Genomic DNA, 14,931 nt, shown 5'->3' with positions numbered 1-14,931 from the left:
TCCTATCAAGTCTCATCTGCACCCTCTCTAAAGCTTCCACATCTTTCAGATGTGGAGGTGACCAGAACTGAATACAATAATCCAAGTGTGATCTAACCAGGGCTCTATACAGCTGCAGCATGATCTCATGGCTCAAACTCAGTTCTCCTGCTAGTGAAAGCCAACACACCATACGCCTTAACAACCCTATCAACTTGCATGGCAACTCTGAGGGATCTACGGACATGGACCCCACAATCTCTCTGTTCCTCTATACTGCCAAGAATCTTGCCTTTAACCCTGTATTCTGTAAATTTACAGTACACAGGCCCAAGCTGTTCAAGGTGGTGACTCACCACTACCCCTGCCTTCTCAACAGCGATTATAGTCAACCTTACCAACAATGCCACATTCGGTGAATATTCAGGGAAAAACCATTTTTGCCACTTGAGGGCACCAGAACCCTGATGTTACAACCGTATGCTGCCATCCAATGGTAGAGTATGCGACTGCAAGAGTGCATTTGAAGCGTGTCCATTTTTAAAAAAGGAGCCTTATGGCCACGTACAAACCTTTAAAGTTTTGATGTAGACCCTGCTTTACTCACTAATAAATCTTGGATAAATTAGTGGGCACAATGACTTTTAAAAACTGCCATACTTTCAATAAGAGTAAAATAGAAGACAAGTTAGTTTTGTGCATAAACCATTCAGACTCATTTTCCACCACACTGATAGGGTAAATAGACAAGGTCTTGTTTCCTGGGGTGGGGAGTCCAGAACTAGAGGGCATAGGTTTAGGGTGAGAGGGGAAAGATTTTAAAGAGACCTAAGGGCAACTACTTCAGAGTTGGTGTGTGTGTGGAAATGAGGTGCCAAAGGCAGTGGTGGAGGTTAGTACAATTGTAACATTTGAGGTGCATCTGGATGGGTATATGAATAGGAAGGGTTTGGAGGGATATGGACTGGGTGCTGGCAGGTGGGACTAGATTGGGTTGGGATATCTGGTTGGCACGGGCGAGTTGGACTGAAGGGTCTGTTTCTGTGCTGTACATCACTATGACTATGACCTGAGGCCACACTAAGTGCCTTACATTACACGTTGGACACTTGCCTTTTCTTCCATTCTCTTCATATCATCCATGTGTTTTTGTGTATTTTCTTTGAGGCGGTCATTCAGACGACGAATCTCCACTTCTGTTCCTGTTAGCTTTTTCTCCATCTCTAATTTTTCATTTGTCAATGTTTCTGTCCTTTCTGCATACTGAGCTCGTAAGAATGTATTTTCCCGCAGAGATTCCTAGAAACCATGGAAATAAATCAACAGATGGTACTTGGAGACATTGCACCCCCCCCCCCCCCCCCCCACCCCCGGCTACTTGTATTTGCATTGCATATGCAAAGAAAAGAAAAGATGCAAAGGTTCAAGTACACAAAAAGTACAGTGATGATTTCAGCAATAAAGAACTTCAAATCACACTGGTGCCATGCATGGTTCATTACATCATGGGTGATTCAAACATACCAACCTTCTCTAATAGGAGACACTCCGTTTCCTCCCACACCATTGGGCCCCAATTCCTTGTACCTGGAGCCACATGATAATATAAATACTTGGACTAAAAGATGAGTCTTTGGGTAATGATGCAATGTATTGAGAAGTTAGCTCAGAAACAGATGGTTGCACATTTAAAAAAAAATTGCAGAAACCTGAAGCACAAGCAAAAAAAAAATACTGAATGGCCTCTTTGTGCCATTAAATTATATGTACACAGTGCACAGTGGCTGTCAAATTTTGTCCCCACTTTAAACACTAGCTACACATTGCTCTTTTGATTTTCTTTTGTTCCTCCCATGCTCCGAACAGTTGGTCTACATGTTCTTGAATTAGGGACTCATTACACAAACTTTAGGTCCAAGTTACTCTTTGCCAGAAACTCCTAACAGTCCTTACACTCCCCAACACTTCAGGCTTTTACCCTAATGTATCAGTTATTACCACTTCACCATGTACCTCTTCCAATTTCACTTTGGTGGGGGTCTGTTATGGACTTCAGCTCTTGTCCTAGGTATCATCAGTTAGGGAGCAGTACCTGCAGTCGTAGTATGCAGACATCACTGAGTGGAACTGAATGGCCCAGCAGGGCACTGTGCATCTGTAACTCGCTCTCCCTCATCTTCTGCTCCAAATGACTTATCTGCTGCTTCTGCCTGTAATTCCAAGTAAAAGGAATTTATAAATATACAAAAAAAAAAGGTGTGAATAATATGACACATTTTTTAAAATATCAAACTCAAGAACAACATGAAAGTTTTCCCCTTTAAGACATGATTAATTGATACCACTGAATAGCCAAAAAGAAGGCACATGCTGCAAGACCATAGCACGATGTGTACAAACCCATAAGCTTGAGCGGACCTCCAATTAGCCTGAAGAATAATGTAGTCTCCAAGTGCAACAAATCAGTAAAACGTGACACCACAGAAGAATCTCTAAATTCAGAGCACTCTTGCAGATAAGGGCCATGAAGATGTAAAGTGAAAAGCCAAAATAGGTGCTGAGAATTTGATGGTGAAGGGCATGGTCAAATTGGAGAGTGAGGGAGCATTTTCTGCATTTAAACTGCTATAGTGGACTAGAGCATTTATGGAAACTTCAATTTGTATAAACACTTGTACATGACTCTTATGTACAAGCACAGCAGGAGAATCGATGTTTTGGGCAAAAACGCTTCATTAGGAATGAGGCTAGTGAGCCAAGGAGGTGGAGAGGTAAATGGGAGGGGGTGGGAGGTAGCTAAGAGTGCGATAAGTAGATGAAGGTGGGGGTAATGGTGGAGCAGAAAAGTGGGAACCTCTGGAGCCCCTCCAACGGCAGCAAAGACAAAACCTCCATGGTCCTCATCTTCCATCCCAACCACCTCTGGATACATCACATCATCCTCCACCATTTCTGCCACCTATTAATGGTCCTTACCACTAGAGATATATTTCCCTCTCCACCCCTATCTGCTTTCCGTAAAGATCATTCACTCAGAGACTCTCGTCAGGTCCATGCTCCAACCGCAAGAATTGCGAAATCTGCACCCGCACCCCCACCTCACCTCCATCCAAGGCCCCAAAGAAGCATCCCATATCCTTTTGGGATTTACCTACACTCACCAAGTCATTTACTGTATCCATTGCTCCCGATGCAGTCTCCACTACACTGGGGAGACAGGACGCCTACTTGCAGAGCACTTCAGAGAACATCTCCGGGACACCCACACCAACCAACCCCCTCCTACTCTGCCAAGGACATGCAGGTCCTAGGCCTCCTCCATTGCCAAGCCTTAACCACCCGACGCCTGGAGGAAGAAAGCCTCATCTTCCACTTTGGGACCTTCCAACCAAATGGAATTAATGTGGATTTCACCAGTTTCCTCATTTCCCCTCCCCCAACCTTATTCCAGATCCAAACTTCCAACTCAGCACCGCCCTCATGATCTGTCCATCTTCCTTCCCACCTATCTGCTCCACCCTACCACCATTATTCCCATCTTTATCTACCTATCGCACTCAGTTACCCTCCCCCCACCCCCAACCCCTTCCATTTAATCTCTCCACTCACTGGTTCACAAGCATCACTCCTGATTAAAGGCTTTGCCTGAAACAGATTCTCCTGCTCCTCAGATGCTGCCTGACCTGCTGTGCTTTTCCAGCACCATACTCAGGACTCTAATCTCCAGCACTCACTTTCTCCCATGACATAAAAAGAGCTTGATGGGGCACGATTAGTTGAATTTCATCCTTTATAACCCACACTTTATCTGACCAGAGGACAGTTGGAATTAACTTTGGTTAGTAGTATATTCTTTTCCTAACAGCTCTAATCCAGACAGGTTACAAAGATTGCTGGAAAAACTGGCAGCAAGCCTGGCAGCAGTGCAGAAACAGTTAACAGTGAGTCCACTGGCCCTTCTGAGAACTAATTCAGAGGGGAGTGTTTCTAAAAACCGTACATACCTTTCAATAACTATCTCCTTCTCCTTCAACAAGCTTTCATTTGCTTTTATCAGTGGATCCCATTTATTAAGTTCCTGATGTGCAAAAGCAGAATAGGCTGAAGGGTATTGATGGGATCCATGGTTTAAAACCTATAGGGATAGATAGGGAACAATAGCTGTTAGACCTATTGGAAATCTCAGCACATTAGGAAAACCAATCCGGAGAGCAGTTGTTGACAAATGGACAGGGAGGTCAAAAAGTAACAGAATATAATTAACTTAGAAGGAGCAAGGATAGCAGGCCCATGCATCTGGCTGGCTCAGAAACCAAGACCAAAAGTAATGCAATTAACGTATGGACAAGTGAAATAACACTAAAGTTGAAAAAGGAATACCAAAAAAGACAGACCATACCACAGAATCTTTTTGTACAGAAGGAAGTCACTCAACGCATCATTTCTCAAAAGAGGTACCCAGCTACTCCCACTCCGTCACCCTACATCCATAGCCCTCTAACTTCACTACTTTCAAATATATATCTTGCTTTTGAAACCACCTATGGGATCAACCTCCACTCTCCAAGACTACTCAATTGTTAGGGTTTGGAATGCATTAAGTAATTTCTCATCTAACTCCTAGCTCTCCTCTGGACAATCTTCAAACATTGACTCCTACTAGCATACCAACTAGTGGAAACAGAATATTCTTTACCCTATCAAAATTGTTCATAAAGATGCCCAGAACTGAACACAATACTGTACTCCAAATTCTCCAATTATATCCCATTAAACAAATTGAGGTTACACTTAAGTGGCAGTGGAGAATTGTCTCAGAGTCAAGTAGACTGAAAAATCATAAAGACATAATCATACAGTTTAATAATCTCCTTCAAGGATGGCAACTAGAACTGGCCTGTACAACTGTACAACTTCAACATGCCGTCCCAACTCGGATACTCAAAAAGGGCCAAGCATTGAAGATAAGCATGCTGAATGCCTTTTAACAACCCCATCTATAATGGATGCAAACTTGGTCTCTCTGCAACATAAGAATGATGATGCTGTGAAACTTGAAAGGGTTCAGAAAAGATTTACAAAGATGTTGCCAGGTTAGAGCTATAGAGAGGCTGAATATGCTTGGGCTGTTTTTCCTGGAGTGTCAGAAGCTGAAGGGTAACCTTAGAGGTTTATAAAATCATGAAAGGCATGGATAGGGCAAATAGACAAGGTCTTTCCTGGATGTGGGAGTCCAAAACTACAAGACATAAGTTTAGGGTGAGGGGTGGGGGTGGGGAAAGAGGACTTTTTAAAAAAAAGGGACCTTAGGGGCAATGTTTTCCATCGAGGGTAGTCAGTGTATGGAATGACTACAGAGGAAGTGGGGGAGGCTGGTACAATTATAAACATTTAAAAAGGCATCTGGATGGGTATATGAATAGTAAGGGTTAATAGGGATATGGGCCAAGTACTGGCAAATGGAACTTGATTAACTTAGGATATCCAACATGGATGGGTTAGAGCGAACGGTCTGTTTCTGTGCTGTATATCTGTGACTAATTAATGTACTTGAATTCCCACTGTATAGGTCCTTCTCTTATTAGACTTTCCCACAATGCAATACCTCGTATTAATCCAAATTAAACTCCATCTACCACTCTTCAGCCCATTGACCCGATTGAATAAGATTTTTATAATCTTAGATAACCTTATTCACTGTCCACCATAACTTGAATTTTGGTGCCATCTGCAAAAAAACTATGCATTCTACACTCCCATAGAAATCATTTATATAAAAAAGACAAGAGTGGACCCAGCACAGATCCCAGTCAAACACCTCTGGTCACAGGCCTCCAAATCTGAAAAATAACCCACCATCATAACGGTCTCATGCTGGTAACCACATCTGGTATCCAATCGGCAAGGTCACCCTGCATCCTATGTGATCTGACTTTACTAGTTGATCTACCACGTGGAACTTTGTCAAAGACTTTATTAAAGTCCAATTACTGTTCTGCCCTCAATCCTTCTGGTTACTTATTCCAAAATCTCAAATGAAGTTTTTGAGAAAAAAATTTCCCTTCGCACTAAACCATGCTGACTATCCCTAATCATTCTTTGCCTCTTCAATTCATATAAAATCTTTTTTCTTGTCTAACCTTAGACGTTGGAGTTGCAAGACTGGTTTAAGGCATTTATCACAAATTTGAAAGCAATTGCTACCATTCTATGCATGACAACTGCTCAACAGAAAGCGAAAACAGCACAAGTTTTTCTATCCTTTCATAGGATGTGGGTGTCAACAGTCAGATCAACATTTGTTGCCCATCCCCAGCTGTCCTTGAACTACCTCGCTTGCTAGGTCATTGCAGAGAGCAATTAAGAAATCAAATCAATCCTCATCGCTGAGAGTTGGGAATCACAGGTATAAACAAGGTAACAACAAGGGGCGCAGTGGTGGTCTGGCACACAGACCTCTACACCGCTGAAGCCAAACGTCAACTCGAGGACACCTCTTCCTACTGCCCCCTTGACTATGACCCCACTCCCATCACCAAACCATCATCTCCCAGACCATACAGAACCTCATCACCTCGGAGGAGATCTCCCACGCACAGCTTGCAAACTCAGTCCGGGAACCCCGCACTGCCCGGTTCTACCTCCTTCCCAAGATCCACAAGCCTGACCACCCTGGCCGACCCATTGTCTCAGCATGCTCCTGCCCCACTGAACTCATCTCTACCTACCTTGACACTGTCCTATCCTCCCTAGTCCAGGAACTCCCCACATACGTTCAAGACACCACCCACGCCCTCCACCTCCTCCAAGACGTCCGTTTCCCTGGCCCCCAACACCTCATCTTCACCACGGATATCCAATCCCTCTACACCTCCATCCGCCATGACCAGTGCCTCCAAGCCCTCCGTTTTTTCCTCTTCAGACGTCCCCAACAGTACCCGTCCACTGACACTCATTCGTTTGGCCAAACTGGTCCTCACCCTTAATTTCTCCTTTGAATCCTCCCACTTCCTCCAGACCAAAGGGGTAGCCATGGGCACACGTATGGGCCCCAGCTATGCCTGTCTCTTTGTTGGCTATGTAGAACAGTTGATCTTCCGTAATTACACTGGCACCACTCCCCACCTCTTCCTCCGCTACACTGATGACTGCATTGGCACCTCCTCGTGCTCCCACGAGGAGATTGAGCAATTCATCAACTTCACCAACACATTCCACCCTGACCTTAAATTTACCTGGGCCATCTTTGACACCTCCCTCCCCTTCCTGGGCCTCTCCATCTCCATTAATGACGACCGACCTGACATTTTTTTTTTTTACAAACCCACCGACTCCCACAGCTACCTGGATTACACCTCTTGCAAAAATGCCATCCCGTATTCCCAATTCCTCCGCCGGATCTGCTCCCAGGAGGACCAGTTCCACCATAGAACATACCAGATGGCCTCCTACTTTAGAGACTGCAATTTCCCTTCCCATGTGGTTAAAGATGCCCTCCAACGCATCTCGTCCACATCCCGCACCACCACCCTCAGACCCCACCCCTCCAACCGTAACAAGGACAGAACGCCCCTGGTGCTCACCTTCCACCCTACCAACCTTCGCGCAAACCAAATCATCCGCTGACATTTCCGCCGCCTCCAAACAGACTCCACTACCAGGGATATATTTCCCTCCCCACCCCTTTCCGCCTTCCGCAAAGACCGTTCCCTCCGCGACTACCACCTGGTCAGGTCCACGCCCCCAAACAACCCACCCTCCAATCCTGGCACTTTCCCCTGCCACTGCAGGAACTGTAAAACCTGCGCCCACACCTCCTCCCTCACCTCTATCCAAGGCCCTAAAAGGAGCCTTCCACATCCAAAGTTTTACTTGCACATCCACGAATATCATTTATTGTATCCGTTGCGCCTGATGCGGTCTCCTCTACATTGGGGAGACTGGGCACCTCCTAGCAGAGCGCTTTAGGGAACATCTCCGGGACACATGCACCAAAATCAACCGCACCGCCCCGTGGCCCAACATTTCAACTCCCCCTCCCACTCTGCCGAGGACATGGAGGTCCTGGGCCTCCTTCACCGCTGCTCCCTCACCACCAGACGCCTGGAGGAAGAACGCCTCATCTTCCGCCTCAGAACACTTCAACCCCAGGGCATCAATGTGGACTTCAACAGCTTCCTCATTTCCCCTTCCCCCACCTCACGCTAGTTCTAAACTTCCAGCTCAGCACTGTCCCCATAACTTGTCTGGACTTGTCCTACCTGCCTATGTTCTTTTCTACCTATCCACTCCACCCTCTCCTCCTTGACCTATCACCTTCATCCCCTCCCCCACTCACCCATTGTACTCTATGCTACTCTCTCCCCACCCCCACCCTCCTCTAGCTTATCTCTCCACGCTTCAGGCTCACTGCCTTTATTCCTGATGAAGGGCTTTTGCCCGAAACGTCGAGTTCGAAGCTACTTGGATGCTGCCTGAACTGCTGTGGTCTTCCAGCACCACTAATCCAGAATCACAGGTATGCCAGTCCAAGGAAGAACAGTGAACTTCCGTTCCTAAAAGAAATGCACGAATCTGATGAGTTTGTCTCTCCAGTCACTGTTACAGAAATTAGTTTTATTTCAGACTTCTTTTTAAGTTGATAGTAGAATTTAAATTCTACTAACTGCCATTGTGGGATTTGAAACTAATTCCTCCAGAGCTAGCTCTTCAGGATTACTAGACCAGTGATGTTACTAGGGCACCAAGCATTAGCCCAAGAGACCATTGAAACTGCTGGGCTTCCTCATGCCCTTCAGAGCAGAGATCTGCTCAATCTCAAACTGAATATAAGGAGATTACCTGCATTTGTTCCACTTGCTGCCGAAGGCTCTCCAATTGTTGCTGCTGCCATGCTGTTATGTCACCAGGTTTATCATTAGAGTGAACATCATACTGTTTCCCACGTGCTTGTTCCTTTAGCCACACTGGAGCCCAAAGTGCTTGCTGTGCATGTAAGCTATGGAGTCCTTCAGGAACAGAGCCTGCACCATTAGGTCGCAAACAAGCTCTCTGTCCCAACAGCCCACTGTTAGCAGACACGTTTTTGCTCTCCGGCAAGGGTTTAAAAGTCATATTGGAGATACTACAGCTATCCTTGCCTCCAGCTCCATTAATATCATGAGATTGTCCTGCTTGGCTGCATTCTTGAAATCTGTACCTAGGATCGTCGTACAGAGTGTTCAAAAAAGCAGACTGATTCAAAGTTGGTTCGATATTAGGAGTTTCAAATTTTCGTACCATCTCATCTGATGTTAAATATTCTGTATTTGGGTAGGAGTTGTCAAGCACATTCAATGTAGGTCTGTTTGTTGAATCTACAGGTAAAGGTTTAATACCAATAGAAGGTTCTTCCATTTTGGCCACTCTGGTCTCAAAGTTAGAAACATTCAACTTGGAATATGACGACCACTGCTTTCCAGATCTTTGATCCAGAGTGTCTGACAGATCACTTGGCTGTACGGATACAGAACTGAAACCAGAATCACTCACTGGATGGACACTAGATGAAGTGTTACCGGAGGTAGAAGGCATGACATGTGCAGTAGGGATGACAGACAGTGAGCGGATAGGTTTGAATGAGGAACACCCACTGGAGCTGCAGAAATCTGTAAAAGATGAAAAGATAGTTGGAAACAAATTTACACCAAGAATAGGTACAGACCTCCTATAAGCTTTCAATGATTTGTGTTCCTTCAGAGATATCTCAGCTTCTCAAAGAATTTCTCCGAAGTTTGTTAAGAGGTACCTTTTGGGTATGCATTAAAAAATGAACTAACATCACCCCACCCTGTTCCAAATCTGCAAAGATTTGATTTGCTCCATTTTTCTCTGCTTATTGGTATTGTTGGCTCGGCCAGCATTTATTGCCCATCCTAAGTGGTCCAATGGATGGTTCAGAGTCAATGACCTTGTTGCGACTCCAGATCCCCAATGACAAATTCAAATATACCTCAAGAACATTAACCTGGAGTTCAGTAATACTAGTCCATTAACATTGTGATCACACCACTACATGTCATATGCCTTCTTGACCATTTTATCCAAGTATGTTGCCAGTTTGAGGGAACTGTGGACCTGGACATCTAGATTCCTCTGTTTGTTGATATTACGAAGAGTTCTGCCATTTACTGCTCCCTTCCCTCCTGCATTAGATCTTCCAAAATGTAGGGCCTTGCGTTTGTCCAGATTAAATTCCACCTACCATTTCTGCCCAAGTCTCTAGCCTATCTATATCCTGTTGTATCTTCTGGCAATCCTCTTCACTGTCTGAAAACTTATCAAGCCATCTACATTCTCATATATACTGCTGCCTCAATTCCCAACTCAGTGTTCCAGTGTCTGCATTCTCCCAGTGTCTGCATGGGTTTCCTCCGGGTGCTCCGGTTTCCTCCCACAGTCCAAAAATGTGCAGGTTAGGTGAATTGGCCATGCTAAATTGTCCATAGTGTTGTTAGGTGATGGGGTAAGTGTAGGGGAATGGCTCTGGGTGGGTTGCACTTGGACTTGTTGGACTGAAGGGCCTGTTTCCACACGAATCGAATTACAAACAAAGGTTTCCAACACTGATCCCTGTACAATACTGTTCACAGATTTCCAAATAAAAAATAAACACCTATCCACTGCTACTTTGTTGAGTAAGCCAGTTCTATATCAATCACAAGCTCACCATGAATTGCACATGACTTCATTCTTGTATCAGCCTGCCACAAGAGGCTGTGTCAAAACCTTTGCTAAAAAGTCAGAGCGGAAGAGTCAGACATCACGCAGAGCAGTGGTAATAGGGGACTCCATAGTGAGGGGAACTGACCAGGGTTTTTGTGGCAGCAGGCAGGACTTAAGGTGTGTTGCCTTCCTGGTGCCAGGATTAAAGACATTACGGACAGAGTGCAGGAAATCCTCAAGGGAGAAGGTGAAGAGCCGAGGTGGTGGTACAGGTCAGCTCAAATGATGTTGGGAAGAGAAGGAACATACTAACTAGGAAGCAGGACATCCAGGGTGGTTCTCCGGTTTGCTTCCAGTTCCTCGGGCTGGTGAGGCCAGAAACAGGGAGATAATGGACTTGAATGTGTGGCTGGGGAACTGGTGCAGGAAGCAAAGAGTTAAATTCTTGGATCACTAGGGTATGTTTTGTGGTAAGCATAAATTCTACAAGAGAGACGGTTTGTACCTTAATAGGTTAGGGGCCAGCATTCTGCCAGGCAGGTTTGCTACTGCAACACAGCTACTTAAACTAAGTAGCAGGGGAGGGGACAAACTGGATGTTTAAGAAGGAAATTGAAGGGAAAGTTAGAACAAGGGAAGTTAAGAAAGACAACTATCAATGAAGCAGAAAACTCAAAGGGATCATGCTGTAAGGTTGAGTGAAATAGAGTTGATGGGAAGGGAGAGGGCAGGAACAAACTAAAAATACTATACATGAATGCACGAAGCATTAAAAATAAGATGGATGAGCTTGAGGCTCTTTTGGAAAGTGGCAGATACGATATTGAGGGGATAACAGACGTGGCTTCAAGTGGACAGGGCCTGGGAAATGAATATTCAAGGCTACACATGCTATCATGAGGACAGACTGACAGGCAGAGGGGGTGGGGTGGCCATGTTGGTAAGGGATGATATTCAGTCCCTTGCGCGAGGGGGGAAACCTAGAATCAGGGGATGTAGAGGCCGTATGGATAGAACTGAGAAATTCTAAGGGTAGAAAGACCCTCTTGGGAGTTATCTACAGGCCCCTAAACAGTATGTCTGGATGTCGGATTAAGTTGAATCAGGAGCTGAAATTGGCCTATCGCAAAGATGTTACTGCAGTTGTTATGGGGGAATTTCAACATGCAGGTAGACTGGGAGAATCAGGATGGTATTGGACCTCAAGAAAGAGACTTTGTGGAGTGCCTCAGAGATGGATTCTTAGAACAGCTGGTGCTGGAGCCGACCAGGGAGAAGGCAATTCTGGATCTGGTATTGTGCAACGAACCAGAATTGGTCAGGGACCTCGAAGTGAAGGAGCCATTGGGAAGTAGCGACCATAATACAATAAGCTTCAATCTACAATTTGAGAGGGAGAGGGTACAATCGGAAGTGACAATATTTCTGTTGAATAAAGAGAACTATGGAGCTATGAGGGAGGAGCTGGCCAAAGTCCAATGGTGCAATACCTTAACAGGGATGACAGTGGAGGAACAATGGCGGATATTTCAGTGTATAATGCAGAAGATGCAGGATCAGTTCATTCCGCAAAGGAAGAACGATCCTAGGAGGCGGCGGCATGGATGGCTGTGGCTGATGAGATATGTTATACTTTTTCTCTTTTTAACTTAGCAAAGGTAAGTGGGAAAATGGAGGACTGGGAAGCGTTTAAAGAACAGAGGATTACTACGAAGGAAATACACAGAAAAAAATGAGATACAAAGGTAAACTAGCCAAAAATATAAAGGAGGGTAGTAAAAGCTTTTTTAGGTATGTGAGAGGCAAAAAAAGAAAGACTAAAATTAGGCCCTTGAAGACAGAAACAGTGGAATATATTACAGGGAACAAAGAAATGGCAGAAGAATTGAATTGGTACTTCAGATCGGTGTTCACTGGGGAAGACACAAGCAATCTCCCTGAGGTAACAGTGGCTGAAGGATCTGAACTTAAGGGAATTTATATTTGCCAGGAATTGGTGTTGGAGAGACTGTTAGGTCTGAAGGTTGATAAGTCCCCAGGGCCTGATGGCCTACATCCCAGGGTACTGAAGGAGGTGGCTCGAGAAATCGTGGACGAGTTGGTGATTATTTTCCAGAGTTCGATAGATGCGGGATCAGTTCCTGCGGATCGGAGGGTGGCTAATGTTGTACCACTTTTTGAGAGAGGTGGGAGAGAGAAAGCAGGAAATTATAGACCAGTTAGTCTGACCTAAGTGGTGGGAAAGGTGCTGAAGTCTATTATAAAAGGATGAAATTACGACACATCTGGATAGTAGTAACAGGATAGGTCAGAGGCAGCATGGATTTATGAAGGGGAAATCATGCTTGACTAATCTTCTGGATTTCTGAGAGGATGTAACTCTGAAGATGGACGGGGGAGATCCAGTAGATGTGGGACTTCCAGAAAGCTTTTGATAAAGTCCCACATAGGAGGTTAGTGAGCAAAATTAGGGTGCATGATATTGGGGGCAAAGTACTAACTTGGATTGAAAGTTGGTTGGCTGATAGGAAACAAAGTAGTGATGAACAGCTCCATTTCGGAATGGCAGGCAGTGACTAGTGGGGTACCTCAGGGATCAGTGCTGGGACCGCAGTTTTTTTGCAATTATATATTAATGATATAGAAGTGGTATTAGTAATAACATTAGCAAATTTGGCTGATAATACGAAGCTGGGTGGCAGGGTGAAATGGGAGGAGGATGTTAGGAGATTACAGGATGACCTGGACAGATTAGGTGAGTAGTCAGATGCATGGCAGATGCAGTTTAATGTGGATAAATGTATGGTTATCCACTTTAGTGGCAAGAACAGGTAGGCAGATTACTACCTAAATTGATTCCATTTAGGTGAAAAGGGCAGTACAGAGATCTGGGTGTTCTTGTACACCAGTCAATGATGGTAAGCATGCAGGTACAGCAGGTAGTGAAGAAGGCTAATAGCATGCTGGCCTTCATGACAAGAGGGATGGAGTATAGAAGCAAAGAGGTGCTTCTGCAGCTGTACAGGGCCCTGGTGAGACCACACCTGGAGTACTGTGCGCAGTTCTGGTCTCCACATTTGAGGAAAGACATTCTGGCTATTGAGGGAGTGCAGTGCAGGTTCACGAGGTCAATTCCTGGAATGGCGGGATTACCTTACACTGAAAGACTGGAGTGACTGGGCTTGTATACCCTTGAGTTTAGAAGACTGAGAGGGGATCTGATTGAGACATAAGATTATTAAAGGATTGGACACTCTGGCGGCAGGAAACATGTTTCCTCTGATGGGCGAGTGCCGAACCAGAGGACACAGCTTAAAAATACGGGGTAGACCATTTAGGACAGAGATGAGGAGAAACTTCTTCACCCAGAGAGAGAGTGGTGGCGGTGTGGAATGCTCTGCTCCAGAGGGCAATGGAGGCCCAGTCTCTGGGTACTTTCAAGAAAGTTGGATAGGGCTCTCAAGGATAGTGGAATCAAGGGTTATGGAGATAAGGCAGGAACAGGATACTGATTAAGGATCATCAGCCATGATCATATAGAATGGCCTACTCCTGCACCTATTGTCTATTGTCATTGTAGACAAGTTACCACCCTGTCCAAATCATCTTTGCCTTTTCCTTTAAAAACTCAACGAAGGTTTGAGGCATGACCTTCCCTGCACAAAACCATGCTGATCATTGCTAGTAAGTTCATATTTTTCCAAAATCGGACTAAATCCTATCCCTGAAAATCTTCTCCAATAAATTTCCCTACCACTGACATAAGGCTCTCCCCCATAATTTCCAATTATCAGTGTTGCACTTAAAAAAAAGAACTTAGTCTATTCTTCATCCCTTTGAGATCTCACCTCTTAAAGAGGATACAAAAATTTTGAACAAGGCCCAGCAATTACCTAACCTGCCTCACAGCATTCCAGGATATTTCCCATCTGGTCCTAGGGCCTTTTCTACTTTAAAGCTTTTTAAAACACCCAAAACCATCTTTTTTATATTGATATGCCTCAGAATATCAACATAGTCCACCATCCGTCATGTCCTTCTCCTTTGTGAAGGAGAATGCACAGTATTTGTTAAGGACCTAACCAACTTCCTCTGGCTCCAAATATAAATTCCTTCCTTTGAGTGGACCCAGCCTTTCTCAAACTGCTCGCTTGCTCCTCATTAGATGTATAAAATATCTTGGAATTTTCCTCAATTTTGTGGCCCTATTTAGCCCCACTAATTTTGTTTCTAGAGTTCTTTCCTCCT

The 14,931-nt window shown here is 44.8% G+C and overlaps 1 protein-coding gene across 7 annotated transcripts in view; it reads right to left on the bottom strand.

Annotated features, from left to right (window-relative positions):
• Positions 1-14,931, bottom strand: part of cep85 (centrosomal protein 85) — an 82,546-nt gene that overhangs the window by 24,469 nt on the left and 43,146 nt on the right. For all 7 annotated transcript variants that reach the window (XM_072548217.1, XM_072548219.1, XM_072548221.1 and 4 more), the window contains 4 exons: positions 8,821-9,626; positions 3,984-4,114; positions 2,072-2,189; positions 1,093-1,278 (listed from right to left, as the gene is read on the bottom strand). In XM_072548217.1, the coding sequence (XP_072404318.1) occupies positions 1,093-1,278; positions 2,072-2,189; positions 3,984-4,114; positions 8,821-9,626 (1,241 nt within the window). The remainder of the gene's footprint in view (positions 1-1,092; positions 1,279-2,071; positions 2,190-3,983; positions 4,115-8,820; positions 9,627-14,931) is intronic.

Source organism: Chiloscyllium punctatum, chromosome 27 (genome assembly GCF_047496795.1).
Source record: "Chiloscyllium punctatum isolate Juve2018m chromosome 27, sChiPun1.3, whole genome shotgun sequence".
Taxonomy (NCBI): Eukaryota; Metazoa; Chordata; class Chondrichthyes; order Orectolobiformes; family Hemiscylliidae; genus Chiloscyllium; species Chiloscyllium punctatum.
Note: the sequence above shows the minus strand (reverse complement) of the source record. Positions and strands in the feature narration are given on the sequence as shown.